The 26,055-nt window shown below is 34.0% G+C and overlaps 1 protein-coding gene across 1 annotated transcript in view; it reads right to left on the bottom strand.

Moving 5' to 3' along the window:
* ERC2 (ELKS/RAB6-interacting/CAST family member 2) overlaps positions 1–26,055 on the bottom strand; it is a 413,335-nt gene that overhangs the window by 252,559 nt on the left and 134,721 nt on the right. Inside the window, exons 8-11 of the mRNA XM_065749769.1 lie at positions 13,252–13,389; positions 8,582–8,722; positions 7,892–8,032; positions 4,442–4,477 (exon numbers count right to left, since the gene is read on the bottom strand). Coding sequence (XP_065605841.1) covers positions 4,442–4,477; positions 7,892–8,032; positions 8,582–8,722; positions 13,252–13,389 — 456 coding nt within the window. The remainder of the gene's footprint in view (positions 1–4,441; positions 4,478–7,891; positions 8,033–8,581; positions 8,723–13,251; positions 13,390–26,055) is intronic.

Below are 26,055 nucleotides of genomic sequence, written 5' to 3'. Positions count from 1 at the left end.
AAACAAGTAGTTTAATGCAGTGCACATTAAACATAGAAAATTCAGATAACATTTTTTAATATAAGAGAATGTTACAGAAACTCAGGAGATTAAGAACTGAAGGTCCTCGAACTATCATTACTCAGGGAAGATGTGGATGTAATTATCTTCATAATTTCAGACAATAGAGAATGTAAGCAAGCAATGGAAGAAATGCAGGTCAAAATGAAACATGCATGTTTTAGAATGAATTAATATAAACTACAGCTATTAGAAGGTTCATATCCTTTGCAATGGCTAGAATTTTCTGTATAAATAAAGAACAGGTCTGGCTTTAGTATAACAACAAAAAAGAAATGAAATTAGTGGGAATAAACTTAGGAGTTTGGCATGTAACATATCATTTAAGCATGAGGATAATAAGAAAAAGATTTTACATTTTAATCTCACTGTAAGATTCTTATTCAGAATAAATATTCAGTCACAAAATATGTCAACAGAAGAAACAAGAATCCTACGAAACTTACTGGCTTTGCTCTTCAAATGTTCTGTTTGGGATAACAATACATGCTTCGGCCCTGAGTTATTTGAAGATTCAGTAGTTTCTTAATATAGAGGTCATTTTAAGGTAATAACTACATAGTATCTCAATTTTATTGTTTGGATGTGAGCAATACTTCCTTTCTACCCTCATATGTCTTCCTGTTTTAATAATGAACTTTGGCTTATTTTATGCTGACTCTGTTTCCTTCAATGTATTATTCTCTTATTCAGTGGCCTTGGGTGCATCATTTCATAAACACGCAGAACTTCCACCTTTCTGCCTCTAGCCTTTCCTTTCTTCACTTCAGCATATACGAACTGTCAGCAGCAGCGCAACCTTTTCCCCCATGTACCTCCAGCTAAGCTTTATATCAAGACAGAAGCAATACAGAAAAGATAGAAAAGCCTCTCTATTTTACTTCTTTTTAAATAACTTTTTGTCTCCTCACCGCACTTTTGATTATGAAAATACAAAATTAGTCAAAAACATGATAATTTAACCAACGCAGAAGTGTCAAATGTTCAGCTGTGACAACATTCCTGACACACAGCAGCTCCAAAATGTACTGAACAAATCGTCCACTGCATAGCTCATAGCTAAAATGAAACCTGATAAAGATATCAATTATATTCTCCAGTTATGTCTTGTATAATAAAGTGCTAAGGAAATAAATATCAAGCCACAGAAATACTTTCAATTCTTCTGCTTCCACTGGTGCTTAAAGCATTTCATATTTGTTAGACAGTAAGAACATCAAATATTGTTGAAAAGGACCTTTCCCTTGAAGGAAACCCCTGTGTTGCTGACAAAGAGCAGAGAATAAAACACAATCTGGCATTCACAGAAAAAAAAGCAGTAGAGTTACTTATAAAGATCCTAGACATAACTTACATGCAAGACACTGCTCCCATCCAAGTAGGGCAGATTTCTTTGCCTATTTTGAATTCTAAGTGTGGGAGACAGGCTTGGATCACTCCGAATCATGTATAGTTATCACATACATCAGAAAATCTCCACCTCTTTGCTGTTCTCCTCTCTTATATCTATCCTTTTTCCATTTCTGTCCCTAGTTTTCTCCCCAGGCTGTTCACTTGGGAGAATACCTTTTGTTTTTATGAGAAAGAGTAATGGGTATCATCGTTACCTTTCAACAGCAAAGAAGTTGATCTCCTTATCTGTGTCTGTAATTGATAATGCTTCTGTGTGCAGATTAGGCATAGGAAGGGCAATCCTGAGTTTCAAATTAGCACACTAAGTTTAAGGTGTTCTGTCTGTCAAAATTATGGCTGCGTTGTATATTATTTTTATCACATTGATAAAAATAAGGCATCACTAAAAATCTCACTCATTGGTACAGTAATCAAATATTTTAAAAGTAAAGAAACAGTTCTGCATTTAAACAGCAAACTTCTTACAGAAACACCATAATAGTTTGTCACAAACATGTAACAGGAATTACTTATAGCATGTCAAAATTTTATGGTGCATCCATGCATGCATTACCTGCATAACAGAAATGGACAGATAGATACCACATTTCATTTTTAATATTCAGACACAGGCATACACAGAAATCAACTGAGTATTGAAGAAATAAATGAAACCATTTACATGCAAGAAATGACTTTGTCAGATCCTTCAAAATTTTTTACCAAAAATAATTATTGTCATTATTTTCAACAATTCTTTTTTTTTAGTCTGCTTAAAATTTGAGTGTTTTTTTAATTTAACGTCAGGTCTTTCTGAAGCAATTTGAAGCAGATTTTACAAGTAATAAAAATTTTGATCTGATATTGCCCTCATGAAGCATATGGAAAAATTAGTCCTCTACTACTGAGAGGAAAGTTCATCAGAACCCCAGACTATGTATGTGATTTTATATTCATTGCAGTTCAAATCATATATCTTGATTGTAATCAGCTTGCCACAAAAATTAACTGGTTGTTTTAAATGTTCACCTTTCAAAAAAAAAAATTAAAAACATACATCCAATTTTTTTCCACAACCTGTTCACACAGGTAAATGCAGCATAGAGTAGGCAGGATTTGCATCTTTTCTGTATCTTCAACATTTAAAAAACGATGTTATCACTAGATTAAAAGAGACTGAGTGACTAATATTTCTGTTACATTTAAGCAACAGAGCAGTAAAACAAAAGCAGCAAGGAAGTATTCTATTAAAATAAGAATCATAATGAATTGCAGTAGGAAAAGGTAATTTCAGGAACTGGCATTAATGCCATCTCAAAAACAAGAACAGATGAAATCTTGGACTTGTGGACTTCAAAGAAAATTTGACTCCAGCAAAGTCTCAACCTCATTTCGAGATACTGGGCTCTTTTAAGGAAGGTGTCGTTATTACTTACATTGTTAGAAGTAGGCTGTTACATATACGTAAGTATCAAGAAGAGAGACAAGAAAAGCTTGTTGAGGGAAACCAGCTTCAAAGATACACTGAAACTGTTCTCTAGTGCCAAAGGAAAAAATGAAATGAAATGAAAACTGGCTGACTTTGGAATACCCACGCACAAATAGACTTGGAAGTAACAAAATTTCCATATGGCAGAGTAACAAATACTGATATAACAACTGGAAAGTATTTATGCAAATCAAGAGATTAACTAACACAAAATAGACCTCAGTCCAAAAAGACATGCATGGAAGTGCAAGCGATTTGAACAAGAACATAACTACGACAGAGGTGATCCATGATACAGAAAGGAAGGGTTCTATCCTCCAAAGGGAAAAGGTCTGACCAGCAGTGCAGCATGCTGAGTGTTACAGGCGTTACACTAATTACAGTTGATTTATGACTAGATTCAAAACACTGTTAGATGATAACTCGTAAAGTAAATATGGTATATTTTGCGGGACTCCTATACATAAGACATGGCATAGCTATTGCATGGTTATAAGCTACAAAATCTAGCTATAGCAGACTCCAAAGCTGAAATCCAAGGCCATCAACATTAATAGCAATATTCCCACTGAGTTCAGTGAAGGCAATATGTTTCCTAATGCACATAATCATATCATTTAACAAACAAAAATAATAGTTCTCCTATATATACTATCGCAAATACATGATCATTCCAAATAAGCCTCCTATTTAAACTCTTCTTGTAAATTGCTATTGCAGTCCAGTTACATCATTATTCCTATCCTGGGATGTTCACTTTAGTTGTCCCAGCCAAAAAATTGAAAGTGCTCTCTACAGAGAAAATATTTGTTACTGCTCTTCGTCAAACAGAAAAGGGAACAAAATCAAGTCAAAAGAACAGACACTGAGCAACTAGAGCAGACCTTAGTAATAATAATAATGCTAAGCAAGACAGAGCAATATTATTTGGCTTTTTCAAGCACTGCTGCTTGTGTTCACTGCAATATATTTCAGCAATTTTTTGAGTTAAATACAGTGTTTCTATATTCTTGATTGCATATGCTGAAGGTACACAGTCTTACATGAGTAAAACTGATATGAACTATTTAGCCACACAGATATTAAAAATACTACCAGTTACTTCCTAGATATTATTGTTTGAGTATTCAAGTCAGTCAGTTAAGACGAACTAAGTAATTCAGAAGTTATTTAAGTTTGAAGGATCCAATAAAGTACTTCAAAAGGAGAAATTGAAAAACAATGAAAAAAATAAAAATTATCGGCATGCTTCTTTAATGGAGAAGTTGAGGACCTAAAGGCTAGGATGTTTGGGTTTTTTAAGAAATACCATAATCTTTTTCTGATATATATCATATTTTAAAATGGCCTTGAAGTCCACAAAGCTCGTTTAATTAGATATAACAGATTTAGCACCATCGAAGTATTCTGCAAAGCTTCACAGAGGAAGAGCACAACACAGTAAGGTAATGGATCCTCATGCTTTGTATGTTACAGAGGACATCTTTAAAAAGAACTTACAGGATTGTACATCTGATTGAACAACTGTTCAGCTTGCTACATTGCAAAGTTGGAAGGGAGTGAAGCACAGACAGGAAAAGAAGGAAAGATCCAGGAAAACAGCATTAGCTCAACAAAACCAGTGCATTTGCACAGAAGAACTTGTAAATTTAAGATTCTAAACATTCCTTGGTGAAAGTGAGAGGCACTAGGGAACCATAAATGTTGACTTTGGCTCCTAAAAAAGAATAGCTGTAGTAAGAAATTTAAGGTTTATGTTACTTTCCCTTTCTCAAGTTAAATAATCCATGAAATAAAGAAAGGTGTCCACTTTTGATGATACATTAAGTGCTGCTCTCAAGCAATGAATCATGAGAAGTGCTTTTGGCTGAAGCTGCGATTTATCACCAACGCTTCAAAGATGGTAATAATAAAAGATTAATTAAATTTTATTATTAAATTTATTATACTTCTGTTTTACACAAGACTGAATTTTCTATGCAGAATGACTTTTCAACAGTACAGATTGGCAAAAAGTCCTTAAGCAACTGCAAATAGGTCAGCGAGCAACTAAATTAAAGGTAATGACAAACAAAAGGAGGAAATTCTGAAGTGGATAATAAGATTATATGTAAATATATATATACACATTATATATATATATTTGGACACACACATATGTAAAATACTTAGCTACCTATTAATTCCCACTGTTCTTTGACTAATAGCAATGCAACGTAAATCAAGAAGTCATCTAAGGAACGTTGGCATAGAAAGTACTGAACATTCTTCTGCTTTTTATTTTGTGATTTTTTTTTTAAACTTCACGGATTTCAATCCTTAATCTTTGTCACAAATTGTTCAATGCACATTCCTATGGCTTTAAACATTATTTTGTGCACCAAAATACTGCATGGTCATTTGAATAATTACTCATTATGGACACCTTATTTATTGCTTCAAATGTGTCCACTCTTGAATACAGTGTTTTTAAAAAGTTTTTTCCTACTCAAAAGCAAAGAACTCAGTTGAGTAAAAAAATAACTATTTGTATTTGATCAGACTCAATGAAAAAAAAGCAAACTAATTATCAAAAAAAAATCTTTTTCTCAGAAAAAAATGGAAAGGAAAAAGGAGAAAAAAGAGGTTTTAAAAACAAACAGAAAATCTAATTTTGTTTATATTTGTCCCTTGTACACATTTTCTTTCAGGTATAACATTTATTACCATTAGTACACATGAAAACTGTAAATCCTGGCAGTTAGGCACATTATATTCATACTCATTAACACAACTTGGTACAACATATAAATCAAAATTTAACTATGATCATTCTAAAATAACATTATGAAAATGTCTTATCTATATCATATTAGAGAGAGGAATCATAAGCTGCAGTCAAATTTCTCAAACTGAGTAACCACCTTGTGACACTCTAAAAGAAGATATAGGCTATGCTCCCTGCTTCCTTAGTGTTTGATGTTCATAAACAGGCACAATTGTGAGGCATGTAGGTTAATTCAGTCTGAAGTTTGCTGATGCTCCCTCCAACTCTAAGTCAGACATGGGCAAAAATAACCCAGCTTTTTGTTTCAGTTAGTTTTTTAGAAAGTGAAAACATGGTGAAGGAAGGTAGATTTCTGGGGACCAATTACTTTTAACACAAGATATTTACAGGTTTGAACATAAAGTATTTTATTAGTGAAAATGTGAGTTGAAAATTACTGTTTGGAGTCTACCAGCATTAACATTCACTGTTTCTATTCAACTAAATATGCCCACAAAGAAGGTTGTAACTACATTTTATTGTGGAAATACCTGGTCTCCTACAAACGTTGGGTGAATTTCCATTGGGGCTTTATGCTCTGTTTATGTTATAATAAAGCTATTATATTTTCAACTTTAATTTAATAATCCTTTGTATTTATACACAAGGAACATACTCCCTTTCTATATGAAAGACATCCTAGACTCTGTCTTTTATAAGTGCTTATTTTTCCATGACCACCTGATGTGTTTATATGTACAGCCATGAAAAACTCACTTAGAATCTCAGGTAATTCCAGAATACTTTTGCTTTTGAAGTGATCTGTGCCTTGGGATTTTTTTGTTTGTTCATTTGTTTTACTAGTTGTTGTTTTAGTAATTGCAGACAAATAAGATGTATTAGATTGTAACAAAAGTATATTTCATAGTGAAGTACCATGTAAAAGCATACACTTCCTAACTAAAAATAAATAAAAAATAGGACATGCATGGAAACAGCTTATTTCCATACCGTAATTCAGGTATCAATAGCACTTATAAACTATGCAACTTATAAAGTAGTTGTGTTTAACTAAAAGCTTTTACGTACGCTTATTTGAAAAGATTCTCTCTGTTCTCTGCACAACTAAAATGCTGTACAGGCACCTAACTGCATATATTCAAAACCATATTACAAAAATAATAGAATTCTCAGGCTTATATTCTATTCTCTTTTTTTACCCTTTCCAAGAACTTTCCCTTCTATTATCTTGTATCAAAATACTGCTTAAATACAGAGCAGGGTACTATTCAACCTGGGTAAAAAAAATACCAGAATATTATCCAAATAGTGGGAACATTCATAGAACAAATGATCACTTTTCTAGAAAAAATGAAACATCAAGAATTAATGTTTGCTCCACACTTACTCATGAGTTGCAGAAAGCAAACAGTGTCTGAAACCATCAAACACATCATGACATTGGCATTTGAACACTGAGAGCAGACATTACCAAATGACACAGAAAAAAATCAAAGAAACAATGTACAGTAGAAACAACATAAACAAACCTGCAAATCATTTAAGCAAAAAATACTTTTTATGCATAAATTTAAATAAAACCACATTATAAAATACGTCATTTGTGTGTTTTCCTTTCACTGCTTGCTTCCACTACCTCAATATGAATAACGAACTGATAGCTGAAGTAAGCTTTGTATTATTTTGCTTAATTATCACAAACACTCATTCACTGATGAAGCCAAATAATACAGAAGTAAAACCTAACTAGAATTCCCATCCATCTTAGAAGCAGACTTTTTCATTAAAAAATGCTGCTTTAATTATTTCCTATGCGACAAGCATTTCCATTTACTTCTGATCGAAATATAAATTCATTCACATACAAATTGCTGGTCTGATAATTTCTCCCTGCCCTTCTACTTTCTCTCCAGCATCCTATTCCTAGTTCACTGATTTGCCACAGATTCTCAGAATTTCCTCATGGAGGTATTCAAGATAATTTTGCAGGCTTCTAGTGGCTTTGGTAAAGCTCTCAAGAAAAAGGATGTATTTTATGCAAGCATCAGCAAATAGTATGTGTAGATTCAGAATTACTCTAGAAGAGTAAGTTAATTTTTAAAAATGAGAGGTTTTGTGGCTTTTAATGGTCAGGTTTTTTTTCCTGATTATAGCTGAATTTTGGTTTTGAAGATGGAACTTACCTTTTTCAACTGTGCTTCCAACTTACTACACTCTTCTTTCTTTTGTTCTATGGCTATTTCTAAAGACTTAAGTTTGGAGTCTCTTTTCAGCCCTGCTGATGCCAATGAAGATGCATGTTCTTTGAGATCGATTAAACTAGACTGAAAAAATGACCAAGAGCAAAAAGTTAATTCCTAGTCACCAGGACTCTAACTTATTGCCAACTTAGTAATCACTTTGATGCTGTTCCCCCCACTTCCCAAAAAAAGTTGACACAAAGATAAGCATTTACAGCCAAAGACAGCATTTTGAGAGTACAACCGACGGAACCACAGGAGCTGGCATGCAGTGAAACACAGAAACATTCATAATACAAGTTAACTGACATTATATTCTGGAGGTACAATTACTTTGAGGTCTATTGATCTGATTGAGAAGAGAAAACAGGAGCAACAGTGGAATATCTGAGCCTTCCGGAAGCTTATGGAGAGGAAGATGGACAGAAGGTAATATACATCTATGCAAAAACTGGAGCAATATTTTATGCACAAAAGTGAGGACTATGAAGAAAGCATAAGGAAACAGCAGTTCAAAAGCTGACCACTGAAGTGGCAGAATTTCAGTACTTCAAATGATTCAAGAGTAATCCTAATGCACTTTTTATCACCACCATGACAGTGAAGAACATAGATTTTACTGTAAAGACTGACCTCTTTTTCTGTCAGCTCAGCTTGCAAAGCATTTACTTTCTCCTTCAAGTCTTTGTTTTCTTTTTTATAAGATTCTATTTCTTCAAGTCTTTCTCTGTCATCTCGCTCCCTTTGCTCCTTCAAACGCTCTATTATTCTTTCCTAACAAGGGAAAGAATAGAAAAATACAAAAGTTGGGTATCATTTAAAAAAAAGGAAGAATAAAATTTCTTTACATTTATTACCAAAAGAAAAACTAACCTTCAGAAACAGAGAACTATTAAAGTTAACAATATTAAGTCAATGGAAGACTTCTCAATCTGTTAATCACACCAGATCAAGATTTAAAATATTTGTTGAGGGCATCATGGTACAGAAATTTCATTAAATAGCTATACTGCTCTGAGCATCTCTAATGTGACAGATATGGAAAGTAATTCAACTCAGCAACATATTTCCTGTATTTGTAAGTGATTGAAGTCTCTGAATACAAGTTCATAACAGAAAGGCTATGCCTGTTTTTTCAAAAAGCTGGAATCATACTGCTGTTTTCATTTTGTATCTAGTATTCCCCTGACAAGAGGATCTCCATTCACAAGTGTCAGCTAGCTGACAACACCTGCTTAGAGAATTAGCGTTACTGTGAAAATCTTCACAGAAAACAGTGAAGACTGTCACATTTGAATCTAGTAGCATTATTTTACTCAGAAAGAAAAATTCAGTGATGATATACTATAATCTCTTTAATAAAAAAAATTGTAGCCCCAACTGAGAAATGCCAGGCTGTGTGTAATGCAGCTGATAGTATCAACTTTCACGCACAGAGATGCATTCAACTACAGGTTATATGACTCTGGGATTCATACAGCCCAACAGTAAAATCTCTCTGACCAACACCTGGCAGAATTTCACACAGAAAAGCATTCATACATAGATTGCTCTGAAAGTAATGCCTCCTATTTACTTCCATGGAAACCGCAACAGATACACTGAGCAATTCTCAGCTACAGAACAACATTTTTTTCTTCTAAAATAAACTAAACATGCACTTATTTCATTTGATTAATAAAATACTGTTCTCATTTCAATTCCTCATCAGTCACAAATAAAAACTAATCTGCTTGTCAGCTAAATAAGGCTAAATGACAAAAATGTGTGTTAAAAGGCCTTAATATACCATGTTTTATTTGATTAACAACTAGCTTACAGAAATCCTAACAAGTTGTTCCTGTTTCAGTCTTATTTGCATTGGCTAGCTTTCTTATGCACTAATCTAGGACCTCACAGGTCTAATCTATTTGCACTTTATCACAGAAGCAGGAACCGAATTGCCACAGCATACAGCTCTATTATCAGGCATACTCAATTGCTTATCTTCTGTATGCTGCTACAGTAGGACCAACTTTATAAATATCAGCTTCATGAAAGCAGCCTCTTGAGCTGCTTTGGACCAGTGCAAGAGCTGAGATATTCTTTGAAAACTGTCTTGTTAAAACATCAAGGGAGCTGATAGCATTTTTGCATATATTCTAATGTTGAAACTTTTTTTTTTTTTTTAAGAGCAGTGAACTTATTTTTGGTTTGTTGCAATGCAATTTACATTGTAAGAATTTTCAGCACCTAGTAGAACCCCTAAGCTTACATGTAAGGAATTGAAAGAGTACATTTTTCAATCGAGCTCTGAAATTGCTGGAAAATGTCTAAAGTTCTGTTTCTCTTGTGACCCCTGACAAGAGAAAAAATGAAATCAGCAATAGCATCTGAAAAATAAAAAGATTACAGACCACTACAGGAAATTTTGACTAGTTTTATACGTCTACACTTATTACTTAGGTAGTGTTACCAAGCTACCTAATCATGCAATATGAAAGAAAATTGGAGACAGATACTTGATTAAATCAACCTTTCACGAAGAATTAAAAGCCCTGTTTTCTATTAACAGCTTAAAACTCAATCTGAATATTTTCAAAAACAATTAAGGAAAAACATTTCTATTTTAGAACTTTAAAAAGAGCTTCATAATTTAATCTCACTATATGATCCTGTTTTAATATTTTTTAATTTGGATAATTTATAAAGAGGTGAAGTAAAATTAATTTTAGTGAATTGTGGTTCATTAAACTGATATAAATAATTTTCAACTCCATTTTAAATGATCTTCCCATTGTGCTTATGGACATTTTGTTTGTCTGTTCCCAAACTAAAATTCTAACAACTGGGGAATTAACAGTGAGGATAAAGACAAAAACTGTGCATAACATCAGACAAGACATAGCTGTAAACTAGGTCTGAGGTCATTTTTGAAGTTGGGGAAGGGATTATCTTATAGAGGATTTAACCTGTAAAGAACTAAGGGATATATAAATACTGACAATCATTGTATTTCCTTATAAATCATGAATTCCTGAATGAAAGCAGCATTCTTGTTTGATGGCATTGCAAATTTGAATTGATAAATTATTTATAATGATTACTTTCTTACTAAGAAACTGCCACAGAGTATTCTTGTTTTGAGCAAAAATCTATTCCATATTTCTACCAGTATTTGTGGTGGAAAAAGTTAATAATTTGATAGTCTGCAGGTATTAAGAATTGAGAAGCAGCTAGGATGAACTGAAAAACTGGACACAGTAAAGGATGAGACATCTATGAAAAAATAAACTGCCAAGGTATTAATACTAAAAGACACAAGAAATCCAAACATCGTAGTTCATTTAGAACTTCCAGAAGAAGCCTATTTGTATTTTTAAGTGTATAAGTATCATTAAAAATATGTCCCAGAGAATACATTCAAGACTAAGAAATCAACCCTTGATGAAGCGTACAGACTCACAAAGGTAGCACTGCTTAAGTGATTGAAACTACCATCAGGTACCTTCATGCCATTATATAAAAGCATTGTCTTACAAAATAATATTATTGTTTTCATCAGCTGCAAAAAGACAATATATATATTGTCTCCTCATATATATCCAAGAAAGTCCAAATTACATAGACAGCAGTTGCAAAAAGATAAATTTCAGAGGATTTGTACCTAGAGTTTGAAATTCATCTAACTTTTTCAAAACAGTAAAACCACCATCATTAAAAGGAATTTGAGTCTCCATTACAGAAACCTGAAATTTCCATAACATCAGGATCTGAAGTGCTTTCAATTTTTAGATTTTTTCACACGTGGAATGAAAAATCTATAGCACAATTTTCATACAAACTCTTAGACGAGCTCTCGTTAAAAAACACTGCATCTTGAATTTAATAAAATTCTACAGTTGCTAGATCTGAGATTAACAGAATATTTAGTTTCACATAATATTCAAAACATCCAAAAAATCATGGAAGATTTTACACATTAGATTTTAGAATGGCACTGGTATAAAAAGGCATGAAAACAGTTAATTGCACTCAATAATTTTCAATAATTTTCACTTTATATTAGTACATTATTTCTTAAACATTATTCATTCTGGTAGTAAGAAGTAGGCTGAAGATTCAATAGCACTTTTTCTTTCAACATATATAACTGAGGCAAAATTTGTAATATATGACTCCGGTTTCTGATAGTGCACCTCATGCTCAATTGCCCAGGAGAAGTACTATCAAGTTTAATTCTGCTTTCTATACTGACATCTGTAGAACAACGTTTAGAGAAGTGTTTGAAATTCAATGGGCATATCAAGAAATTAATAACCTCAACTAATCTAGAACTGATATTAACCAAGAAGAGAAACAGACTAAAAAGTAACTCCTGACATTTACTTACAATATGCTGTGTCCAGGTTTTCAACAACCTTATCCATATGAATCAACAGAAATATCAGTAATGCCATTTTTTCCCCTCATTGTCTACCAAGCATCTATTAATAAGATAATTAAATGTACAAAGAAATTTAAAAATTAGCATTAGCAATTTAAGTGCTAATACCAACACCACAGTGGCATTTTAAACACTTATATAGCCATGAATTTCTTCATCAGAGTACACATTGCAAAAGGGTATGTCATATTTCAATTAGTTGTGCACACTGAAGTGATATTATTGAGATCTATTAGATGCAAAAAGTGGGTATTTATTTGTATTTTCTGGTTGAGTATTTTTTGCATAAATTCGCTCCTCATATACAAAGTAAACTGGTAGAAAATATCTTTCTGAAATGGGTGACAATGCTGCCTAGTGGTTTAACATCTAGTTTTTACAGGGCAGGTGGATGGATGGGGGAATTGGAAATAATTGTCCAGGCTTTTTGTTGTTTCTCATTTTATTATGTTTTTAATATAAGTTCCAGTTCATCTTATACCTTAAGAGTAGTAAACCAGTGGATCTGAGAATAAGCCATGGGAGCAGCTAGTACAGTCAGTTGCCCATACTCTCTTCTATCAAAGCCAGGTGTCCATCTCTTTCAGTTAACTCAATAAACAACCACTCGCCCCATTTAGAAAGAGAAAACTGTAGTGTGTCCTGTGACATTACTCTATCACCATTTAAGAGGATATTCTTTGGTACCTCAGAATAATGTTCCATGAAATCAGTCAGGAATCACTCCTTGCCCATTGTGCCAAAACAGAACCCACCTGCTTTCCTGACAATGCCCATAGGCATCGTTACATATGTCAACCAACTTAAAAACACATTTTCTGGACATGCTTCACCCGCAGGAGCAGCACATAATGCTGTTGCATACAAAAAACATTACCTTTTCTGATAGGGCTTCTTCTAAGGTGGCTAGTGCTGTGTCTGTGTTACTAGAATCTGTCTGCAATGATTTCACTCTGTCCTTTAGATTAGTTAGTTGTTTGTCTTTGTCCCTAAGTTGCTCCTGTAGATTTTCAATCTGAAAATAGAAACAAATCACAGTATTCATAAACCTTGTCTTACCATTCAAGTAGAGACTTGGGCAACAGGAGCAATGGAATGTGCACGTTATACATAGAATACACATAATTCAATATACTGTAAACTTCTTCATAATATAATATGGACAATTCTAACTTATATTCTCGGATTTGTTTTCCTTTGCTACAAAATATTTTCTAATAAAGAACACAACATCACCACAGTCAATTATTTTATTATTTAAATATTTTCTGATATTAATCGCTTCAGTATAAGGTACTGCATTATCTCAGTAATTCAAAGTATGTGTGGAATGGTCCCTTTAGATGATCTTAGCTGCAGTAAGAACAAAGAGAGAAGCAAAATTCAGCTCCTCAGTCCCAAATCAAAGAATAGGAAAGATAATAACCTACCTACCTAACAACCTCCTCTTTTACGATGCCATTATGTAAAATAAACTCATCCAGACAGATATCAGAGAGTTTATATTTCAAAAAGCAAAGCCCAGAATAAAAGTGAAACAAAACAACATTAAAACCCCAAAAGAAGTTCACCCTTCATTTCCCCTTTTTTGTTTTTTTTAGTCTCTTTGAAGACTGAAGGTATATTTTGGATAACAAAACCTACTTTAAGCAGACCTAATTCTTCCTATAAACACCCAGCTTTGCAAGTTGGAGAAATTTTGCACAAAGAATTGTCTACATTGACCAGCTGGATCCTGGAAGCAAGCCTGAACAAAAGGACTCGGATTCTGATGATCATGGCAATCTTATTATATGGCTGTAAAACACTGTGACCTGATGGACCCAAAGCAGATAGGACAAGCGATTTTAATATTTGTGTATAATTTTATTAATTGTCAGTCAGTAGAATCAATCTCCCTTCATCTTGTGCTCTCAGTTCTACTCATTAACACATCACTGACATAAGCCCTAAACTTGCTCAATTGTATTTAGCACAAATAGAAACAAATAATTGCTTAGTCCTCTTTATACGATACATCAAAATATGCCTAAATCGGCACGGTAATAGTGAGAACACTCTTTGTGAATGCAGAGCTTGCACTGTCTCCAGTGGGAGTCCAAACCACAAAAAGTGTTACGAAAATTAAATGAATAATTGTGCCCAAACTTATGTGTTTTAAGTTACACTCCTGTTCTATAAAATACTTAGATACACAAATGATTTAAGTGATTCTCTGCTTCTGAAAGACAGGTTCTAACAGGAAGAACCTCTGTCAAGGCAGAACTAGAGCAAGTAAAAAATACGTTTAACAGACAAATGAAAGGTGTATGGTTTCAGCAGACATGTTTATCAATCTATTGTCTTAGAATAAACAAACAAGAAATGACTCTTGCAGAAGGCACATGGCACAAATAAGAATGGACTCCACAAAGTTTATGAAACTCCATGGGAGTTTATAAAGCAGAAGAATATTGTAGAAATTGAATACAGCATTCGTCACTTTACTAGTTTCCCCCACACACCTGAAGATGTCAAAGATTAGATAAAAACAATAATTTTTTCGTATGGTTATCATGAAGGATAAAAAATAAAGACAAAACTGAAAATATGGTTACACTCAGCAGTACATACACACTATGAGACAAGTAACTAACATTTTCTGTTCATTTTATAAGATAATGTTATTCTTCTCATGGCCAGTATAACTTCAATTTCAAGCAATTCAGACTTAAACAGAATCTGGATTCTCCATAATTACTTTTAAACTGTATTTAAATGTTATCTTGCAAAACTGAAGATCAATTCTTCACATGGGAATTCTCACAGAACTCATAACTTATGACAATAAAAAATTTGGTCCCCATGTGCAAAAAAGCATAGCACATAATTAACAAATTACGAAGTCTGGAGCACAGTTCTGTGTATTGCATGAAGTTTAAAAAAAAATTTAAATTTAAAAAGACATAATAAGAAAATTACAATAAAATTGGAAAGTAAATTTGAAGGACTAGGTTTCAATTAGAAAGTCTTTATATCAGCAAGATAAATGCAAATGTTACATTTTTTAAGATTACTATTATATACATGCATGGTCTGGTATGTCAGATTACTACTACAGGCAAAAATATTCCACTTGTCCTTGAGCTATAAAACACTAAAGTATATTTAGAAATGGTTTGGTGAAAACCTGGCATAGAATAGTTCTTGTAAACGATCTCTAGTAATATTTTTCTTCATGTGTATGTTTTATACAGATACAGAAATAAGATACATGTGTTAATGAGTTAAGAACTTTTTATTTTATGGCATGTGTATTAGTCACATCTAAAATTACATTAACTGGCATTCAGCAGACTGCACACTGAGTTTCTTTCCTTACTTTCATCCAAGTATTAATGATTCTAACAACTGCCTCATGACACCCTGTGGAATATCTAAGCAATTACACACTTCAGCTTAACTAAAATAAATTCTCAAGCAAAGAGGAAATAACACAGGAGACTGAATACTGATTACATGTTTTCTGAAGCAAAGTTAAGATCTGGTCCTTTATTATCATCAGCTTGACCTACCAATCCTAGGCACCCTAAATTAAAGTACTTATTTCCTACGCACAGCGCTTATCTGAATTCCACAGCATTTACACTATTTCCTTCCTCTTAAAACTAATTTAAAATATGATCCAACCCTTAACCAAGAAAACATGTTCTAAAATTATTCAGCATTTACAAAATTCTTTCCTCAGAGGTAAAGAGAACAGGCAGCAAATTAAAAACATCACCACTGAATCACAACTGTTTTAAAATAAGTTATTCGATGCACAGTCCACAGATAAAACCAGAGAAAAGGATCTGATTATTCCTCTATTTGCTCTGTATAAATCTGTAGAAAATGCATTGACAGGAACAGGGCTAAATTCGGAGTACATGTAGGGAGAGGAGAATCAGCACCTCAGTTTTTGTTTGTCGGGACAAACATGAGATTAGCAAAGATATGCTAATGCAGACAAGAGCATATGACTGGTAAATAACAGAGTTCTTCCTAGAAGGCCTCTTACAGGAGGCAGAGACTGAGCAAACTCATATGCTAACATCTTGGAACATCAAATACGATCGAGTTCCTCCAGGGTTTTTTAATCCTAGAAAGAACAATAATCCCTTTGGTAACCTCTGTCACCCCCTAATAAATATAGGCAACAGGGATATATGTAAGAATATGATGTTATTCCCAAATAATAGCCTGCTTTTGAGCATTTATGTTATGACAACAGCTGTTACAACTTTATTTGTCCTCAAAACTCTTAACTGATGGTAATGAGATTCCGTGTAGTTCTCCCAACACGTAACCTTTACCTATGTAACCTGCCACATACCTTTGTCATGAGCTGTATGAAAAGGCACTGTTCCACTCTTTCTGAATTTCACGAAGTATATGTACTCCAGGACCTTACAATAGACATTACTGCTATTTAGAAAACCAGCACTCTTAGAGATAAATGCTTTTCCTATGGGACATCTCCTCAAGGAGTAGCAAGCGCTTATCTTGCCACTTTTTAGTGACAGTATCAGGAGTGGTTCTTAATTACTCAAGGGATTAAGTTAAATCTCACCAACAGACAGGTTTTAAAACTCTACAGTAGCTCAAGTATTCAAAAGAAAGTTATTTTCGTTATCATTTATGAGTGCATGTAGTTCTTAGAAAGCACAACAGATTTTCAGATATAAACTGTTACCCAATTAGGTAATGGTTATTTAATAACATGTTTGATTATTTCAAAATCTACACTAACAAGTTTTAAAGCACCTAGCTGAAGTTCCATCCTGGGGGGAGTGAGGCTACGGCTCCATCACTTTTCACTGACGTTCATGATACAATCTAATGACATTTTTAATTTTTAGCATGACTTCCACTAGCAAAATGACATCACTGAGAAGCACCTTTTGCTTACATAATTTGACATCACAGAACTGACAAAAGAGATGTTCTTCAAAGTATTTTGGTTTCACTACTTTCCTTCCCCACTTCTTCCTTAGAAGTAGGTAAACAAACTGTAAATGAGTAAGTGTAAGCTAAATTTTTCGAAGGTCAGAAAACAGATTCTGAACATTCCAATGAACGTGGTATTGAGAATTTATAATATAAAAATCTTTAATACATTACTAAAAAATATGCTGCTTGCAACTGGAATATTTAGTAAAGTACGGGATTTACGATTTACACTAATCTTTGGCTTTATGAAGGTAATTAGAAAAAGGCATGCTAATCTTACTTTTACATGCTAAAATACTCTTGGATTTCATAAGTTGCTTCAATAGCTATCAAAACACTTGATTATTTCTCAACAGAATAAAGCTTTTTATCTATAGCTGCTTTGTGCACAATATGTTCTCAATTTATAATATTTGCAGTGTCCAGATATGATGCAGAGTGAATATGATGGTGCCCAAGGAGTGCATCTTCAAATCAATGGGTTTATAAGATTTTTCATGAGAGAAAGCCTTTTTTTTTTGTTTGTTTTTAATGAGAGATGATTAATCCGTTTGAATATTTTCTTTACTTCACACTTTCTTCAGGACTGCAGCTTGAAGTAGCAAAGCTCAGCTGCACCACAACCATCACAAAGATGAATCAAATGCTTCTTCAGACATCAGCCTTCACAGTAACCTGATGGCAAGAGCTGTAGCGAAGTGGCATGAGCTAATTACCCCAGTGCTACCTCTCCAGGTCACACAGTACAGAAAACTATCCTTCAGAATTTTGCTCTACTTTACAACCTTAAGCTGAAAAGATGTGGAACTAAAACAAAACAATACAAGTAAAGTACTTCTTCCTGAGGTACAATTGCATTGTTTCCCTCCAAAGTGCTAAAGTGCTGGCATTTCTACACATTTGCTGCTTCTTCAAGCTCATTAATGCTTTGCCATTAAGATTATAAAGCTGGTCAGATTAGTAATGTGCTTTAAATTTTTTATGGTTATTCATTACTCTTAAGACATTCAAGATATTTTAAATCCCCATTTATATTACTAAGAACCACTGTACCTAAAATACAAAAACACCTTCCCTTTTGGCTTGTCTAAAACTCCCAATCTTCTCTGATCACACTGCCTTAAAGAAAGCAGAAAGTGCTTTGGGTGAAAAGTTAGTTTACACAGTGTTTAAGAAAAATAAAACTTCAAATTCTAATTGGTGTCTTTCTAGAAATACTTCAATGCAAAATATTACATCACTCCCCAAAAGCGATCGAAGCATTTATGACATAAAACTTTTCTTTGTGAAATAAATTTACCTTTTTCTCCAAATCTTGTTAGGTATTGTTTTGGCATTATTTATTTTACTAGTGAATATAGTGCCTTTTAAAAACAATTCTGTAAAAAATTGCTTCAATAAAACAGTATCAACCAATAACTTACATAAGGCACACCTTTTCCTATACTCTCAAAATACCATGCAGAACTGACACTGTCAACCAAGAATTCATGTGGGAATTATATCCCGTGGGTTTACGCTGTCCCCTGCAATCTACTCTAACTTGATAAATCAGCCAAGTGGACCAGGTCATAGAGAACAAATGTCAAGCCCAGGGATGACATGTTTAGTATTGCCAATTTCATCAGGCAAGGCTCTATGTAAGACCACTGTGAAAGACTGCATGAAAAATTGATCTCTGCCATGCTCAGTGGCCAGAATAATCTCTACAGCAGTGTAGTATGGATGGTTAACTCTTTACAAAGTTGAATAAGAAAGGAAAGTTGAAAGTGGTGAGTTAACTACCTTGTTTTGTGGATAAAAATAACGTATGCTGCGCTCAAGGAGAAGGTCAGAATCATGCCCAAGTCCCTCTGTACTTAGAACTAACACTCAGTAATCCCAGTTCAAATATTTCCTGAGTCCATTTCTTTATCAAGTTGCATCTGTTAACTCATTCTCGTATATGTAAACAAAAATACATATTCTATAATCAGAAACATCAGTTTGCTATTTCATATAGATCTAATGAATTTAAAAACTGACAGCATCTTATTGTATCAGGCAACAGAAGCAAGAGTGGTAGAACAATTCATACTACAATTTCTTTCTGCAAAGAAAAGTGTTTTTGTTATTATTAAAGCACAATTACTGCAGGAAATATTCCATCTATCTTTACTTACTGTGAGATTATGGATTTCTTCCATAATATATTATTCAAATGTACTGATACAGGAAGGATTCAGAGAAAAGAACAAGACTTGTGAGAGGAGGGGGTGATTTCCATATAGAGAGAGAAGAAAATTCCCATAGGGCTGATTAAGAAAGGGATCTGCCCTCAAGTCAGCTGATACTTTTACAGGCCATAAAAGCTGGTCAGTGGGCAAACTGAGCCAAGAGAGCAGAAGGCTGTCACATAGAAAGGAGCTCCTGGAATGAAAGCTTGGCTTCTGTTACCAGACTCCAGCTGAGAAAGAGCTGGAACTTAATGCTAAAATTAACCTTCCCCAGGAAGCCGGCCAAAAGAAGCCTGGGCTGATAATATCCACTTATGTATCTGGAAATGCTCAGTCTCTGTCTCCTTCTCTTTAGGGACCAATAAATTCTCAGAACAAAACAGCTTGACTCTTGGACTCTTCTATGCAGGACTGTCAGATATCCACTGAAAAGTTTTTGCTCTCATTATATCTACTTATTGCAATATAACGCAAAACATAATAGGTGTTTCCAGATAGTGAAGGTAATAATACAAAGTGAAACAACATGATTTCAGTTACGACGCATAAAGAGGTAGACATTCATTCTCAACAAGCTGATGCTTCTTGCAAAAACCACCTATATGTATTCACGGGCAGATTTTCAAACCAGCTTGGATACGAATTTCTATACCTCATAGTGTTTTACATGCTGCAGGGTAATGACTGGTTGCAGAACTTTTTTGGAGGGTTGGCCCAATTGCAAGTTGACAGTACCCGAAAATATGACCGGCATTACTTTTGCAACCTAAAAAATAGTGCGTTTCTGATTAATGCTACAAGTCAGGTATTTGAAGATGTCTGAGGATTTGTTACATGTGGTCAGTTTTGCATTATTTGGTATAGATTAAATAGGATATGTTTGCTTATGCAAGAATTTTTCAAAATGGTCTTACATGGAAAACTGTTACATTATCTAGTAAGCTGTAGCCATAGGAGCGAGCTTGAATATACAGTAAGGCAAACTCATTTGCAGAAAAATGCTGCTTTGACAAACTCATATTTTTAATACAAATCATTTAAGATAAATCAAAAGTACACTACCACTCGTATTGCCATTCCTATAACATCAGTTAGGACAAGATGGGGGACTTTGCCCAGATTAAAAAATTTCCATTCTAATAAAGGTAATAGATGGTTGAAAGAGAGAGGCAGCAAAGAAATTGTGTAGACAAGTGTTGGGCAACAGGGAATAATGAAAAGGAAAGCTGCAAAAAAAAAAAAAAAAGAGTAAGAATAGCCACCTGAAAAGCTTCAGAAAGAATACAAAAGCAACTTAGACAGTTGAATGAGAAGTATTCAAGAGCAATGAGTGAAAATAGAGAATTCAAGCTGCTGAATCACATGACTGAGAAATAGAACAAGAAAATAGAAGAAAATACATATGCATTATTTTAAATACACAAATATATAAATGTAAATACATGGAGAAATAGAACAAAAACATAAGCTTCAAAATAGGAGGGAAATTTGTTCTGAAGGCAGATCCAGGTTTTGGTTTCCCAAATATTGTAAGAATTAAGCGAGCTAAGAAGTCTTCTACCTCATGTTAAACAAAATTGGTTCCCTTTACAACCAGTAAACAAAGTCAATGTAGTTACAGAAGAATGGGGATGGAATAGAAAAAAAGTGAATGTAAAAAAAGTACTATAACAGAAAAAAAATCTCAACCTGTAAAACACTAAAACAAGTTTAGAAAACTTAACAGAAGGAATGATTTACCATGATTTACCCTGAGTTAAGATTTAAAAATGTAGGGAAATTAGAAAATTTGATTTTTTATTACAGAAAAGAGCCCTATTTATTTTTCCTCATTTTCAATTATACTTTTCTTTTTTCCTAGAAAATATTTTTCAGTACTTTTAATAAGTACTGAAAATGGATATTTCTGGAATAAATATCTGCCTTCTCACTCCGAGCAAGCCATCTATAGGGATGCTCTCCAATGTGCAGGGATGGGATCAGGAAAGTCAAGGTGCAGGTGGAATTGAACTTGGTGAGGGATGTGAAAAACAAGAAGATTTTCTTTAAATACATTGGGCAGAAGAGATAGGCAAAGGAGAGTGTACCCTCTCTGATAAATGAAAAGGAGAGCTGGCCACCTCTGATATGGAAAAGGCCGAGGTATTCAACAAATTCCTTGCCTTGGTCTTCACGGCCAGTCAGGATTCTCACACTTCCCATGTCCCTGAACATCTAATTGTGTGTCAGAGGAGTAAAATCCCTCCCAGTGTAAGAGTGAAGCAAGACCAAGACCACTTCATGAGGCTGAAATGTGTACAAGTCTATGGGGCTCAACAACATGCATTCCAGACTTCTGAAGAACCTGGCTGATGTGGTTTCCAAGCCACTCTCCATCATATTCACAAAGCTGTAGCTGTCAGGAAAAGTCCCTGGTGACTGGAAAAAGGAAAACATCATTCCCATATTCAAGAAAGTGAAAAAAGACTCAGGAAACTCAGGCTGTTGAGTCTCACCTCTGTGTCTGGGAGGGTAGATTCTCTTGGAAAATATGTTAAGGCAAATGGAAGATGAGAAGGTGATCCAAGACAGCTAGAATGGTTTTACCAAGGGCAGATCATGTGTCACCCATGTGGCAGCCTTCTATGATGGATTGGCAGCATCAATGGGCAAAGGAAAGGTTACTGATGTCATCTACCTGGACTTGTGCAAAGGCTTTGACACAGTCCAGCATCACATCTTCATCTCTAAATTTGAGAGATATAGATTAGAAGGGTTGACTATTTGGTGGATAAAGAATTGGTTGGATGGTTGCAGCCACAGGGTTGTTGTCAATATCTCCATATCCAGGTAGAGGTCAGTAATAAGTGGTGTCCTCCATGGGTCTGTCTTGGTACTGGTTCTCGTCAGCATCTTTGTTAATTACACAGACAGTGAAACTGAGTGTATCCTCAGCAAGTTTGTTGACAATACCAAGGTGAGTGGTACAGTCAACACAGTAGAGGGAGGGACTTGATCCAGAGGGACCTGGGCAGGTTCAGAAAGTGGGCACATGAGAATCTAAGGATGTTTAACAAGGCAAAATACAAGATCGAGGCAAACACAGATGTAAAAATAAACTTGGAGAAGAACTCATTGAGAGCAGCCATGTGGAGAAGGACTTAAGAGTGGCCAGGTTGAATGGGATTCTGGACAGCCTGATTTAGTGGCTGGTAACCTTGCCCATGGCAGGGGAGTTGGAACTAGATAATAATGTCCCTTATGACTTAAGCCATTCTACGATTCTGTGATTTATTTCACTACAGTTACCTATTTATCCTTTTTAATACTTCTTCAATCAACATCAGTGTTGGGAAAATTTTATATCACCTGAAGGTTTATTCACGTTTAATCTCATTCTCTTATGTTCATTCCTTCCATATTCACTCTAGTACCACAGTTTGTAATAAAATATCATAAACCTAGAGATGTATATGATGCTCTGCTATCATATACAATTACCTAGACAATCCAGTTAAAGAATTAAGAGCAAATTTAAACAATATCATAATCAAATAATCTTCCAGTTTTTATTTATACTTTTTGTTTATGTATATATATATTGGAACACTTTTAGAATTTCTGGTTTTGAGTTTTGTTTTGACTAACATTACTATGTATTTCTATTGATGGTTTATGGTTACCATTTAAATCATATTACTCTTATCATATTACTTCGTGGTAAGTTTAAAAATACATTTAAAATGCCTTGTAAGGTTTGAATCTGAAACTCAACACATCTCTCAAATAAATAACTCCTATAGTTTTGATTCCAAAGGAAAGCTGTGTTTAAACAAAACAAAACAAATGCACATTTGAACAACACACTGTTCTATGAACCAGTGTAGCTGAGATCAAATACAATCGTGAATATAGCAAATGTCTAACGTTTACTGCAGCATACCACAGTTAATTTTGTTACAAGACTGTCCATAAATTGTATTTTAATTGTGATTATATATCTCATTATATTAATATTCTCATAACATATAGCTGTATGATGATATGAAGCACATTTGGTAACATGACTTTAAACATGAAGTTAAATAATCTGCCTGACAGCTTATCTTCCAAAACACTGAGAAAATACAGAGCTTCAAATAAGTGTACTGCCCTTAATTCTACGTGATAAATTCAGAATCATTTGGAAAGAACTTGCGAATCACAGAAACTTCACACTTGAAGGAAAAAGTACAAGTACAATGTTTTAAAACTGCTATCATTTAATCCTTAGTTACATACCTTTCCCTACAGCTTTAGAAGTTATTTCAGAGGTTTTAAAATTTTTCTTATTACCCAGATTTTCTGTAAAAATATTCTCAATAAAGGATGATATACCACATCAAAAATGATAGATGAAAGTCTTAAACTTTGGACTTCTTTACTCTGAGAGTAAGGAATAAGGGGACAAACAAACTGAAGACAGAAGTAGACATGGAAAATAACAATCCAAAACAAGCAAACAGAAAGATAATAAAGAAAAATATTTTACACTGAAAACAAAAATAACTGAAGATCTGCCCCCTAGCTGCTGTAAATAATGGCTATATGTCTTCAGTACAGCTGTGCTGATTTGTACTAAAACAGCATTCCTGCCCTCAGTAATTGCACTCAAAAGCTTGTAACAGAGAATCCAATTTCACATTGGAAGTATTTTATATGAGTGTCTTTAAGTGCCAGAGGCAAAATGTAGCAAAAAAATAAAAAATAAAAATAAAAGTAAAAAAACATAGCTTCAGGGCTTCAGCGGCAAGGCCAGAATTAAGTAGGAATAACAAAATCATTTCAACTGGAAAGTTACATTATACTTCAACTGGTTACATAGGGCATCTGTATGTATACATAAGAGACAAAGCAATGTCTTCACATGAAAGAAAATTCTTACAGAAGGATAACACTGCTCCCTGCCTCCTCCTTCTCAAGACACTTTTCTTAAGTATTTTAAATTAGCATATGCTACAAAGGTTTGTATCAAGGGATGAAGTGCTCAGAATGTTTTTCAACAGGGAAATAAGATTCTTGTTACTAGGAGATGTAATTTAATATCTGCACTTACACAGGCAGAGAAGACAATGCACATATTGAGTTTCACCATTAGTTACTGCAGGCCAGACAGTCTTTCTATGTATAAACTATCAAAGCACCACTAAACTTAAACTGAAATGTTAAACGCAGCAACTTAGATGTCTTTAATCAACATCTGTTGAACAGTTTAGATTTTCTATAGCAGCAATGGTAACTCAGCTATGCTTTAATACAGTCAAATGTCTAAATAGGAAGTAGAAATAATCTGAAGTAGTTCTGTGTTTGAGATAGCTTGGTATGGAATGAAATGTTACCCTTATTCTTCTTTTTGAAACTATTTACTGAATTTCCATTTGCATACTTCTCTTTCTAAATAATGACAGGTTTGTGTGGATAACACAACTCAATTCTATCAACAATACTATTTCAAAGAAGAGGAACATGATCATATGGTAAATCCATGACATACAAATGGTATTTCCCAATTCGATTTTTCATTAGGTTATCGATGCCTGGGATTTATTAATCTATATACCCATGCTAACTTGCTTGTCTTTCTTCATTTTCTACTTACTGGAAAAGCCTCATGGAAAATGAAGGATCCTCACCCTTTTGGCAATCATAGACAAATTCATTTTCTTATGCTAAAGATCCATTTGTAGGTGATGAAATGCATGCTCTCTCCATGAGCAAGCTTGGAAGACACTAAAAGCCTTCAGAAAAGCAGTATATTACAAGTTTTCAGTTATGACCAGTTTAAAATCCTGTATTTAATGGCTATATCTCAATATGCATTACACTGGCTGACAAAAATTAATTTCTGTAGTAATTCCACAGCTTGTAAAAATGCAAAGATACATTCAGTATTTCTCCTGAAGAACACATGCATAACTTTCACTACAAAATTCTTCTAAAAAGCTTGAGCAGTCCACATTACTTAACAATGACACTGAGCAGTCTGACAACACTTCCATTTTCACTTCCATTGAGAAAATGGGAGATACTGACTTTTTTTTTTACTGACTTTTTTGGGGTGATACAGACTTTTTAAGGGATTGGAGAGTAGCTAAGTAAACATCTGACACAGATTCCAAAACTAAGCATATAAAACATTCATTTTGGACTGCTCCACTTCTAATTTTCTTTTCAACATAATACTAAGTTAATATAATAAGTTAATCACATTATCTATGAGTTGTACTGCAGTTCATACATTTCAAGACAGGGGTTGAGTTACAATAATTTACATAAAATGATAGTATACAAAAATTACTGATAAAATGAGCTAACAGTGAAAATTGCTGTACACTTGAAATGTCATGAAAGAAACCATGTTGTGTGAATCTGACACTATTTAGAAGACTCGCTCTCCAGGATAACTCAATGATGATCTCTTCAGTGACTAAATTAGCAAACTCCTGTTTTCTATTACCTTCCTACGTAGTCTAGAT

Source organism: Cyrtonyx montezumae, unplaced genomic scaffold, assembly GCF_038088225.1.
Source record: "Cyrtonyx montezumae isolate F1298 unplaced genomic scaffold, pur_monq_1.0 scaffold_6, whole genome shotgun sequence".
Taxonomy (NCBI): Eukaryota; Metazoa; Chordata; class Aves; order Galliformes; family Odontophoridae; genus Cyrtonyx; species Cyrtonyx montezumae.
This window is presented reverse-complemented; position numbering and strand designations above follow the sequence as displayed.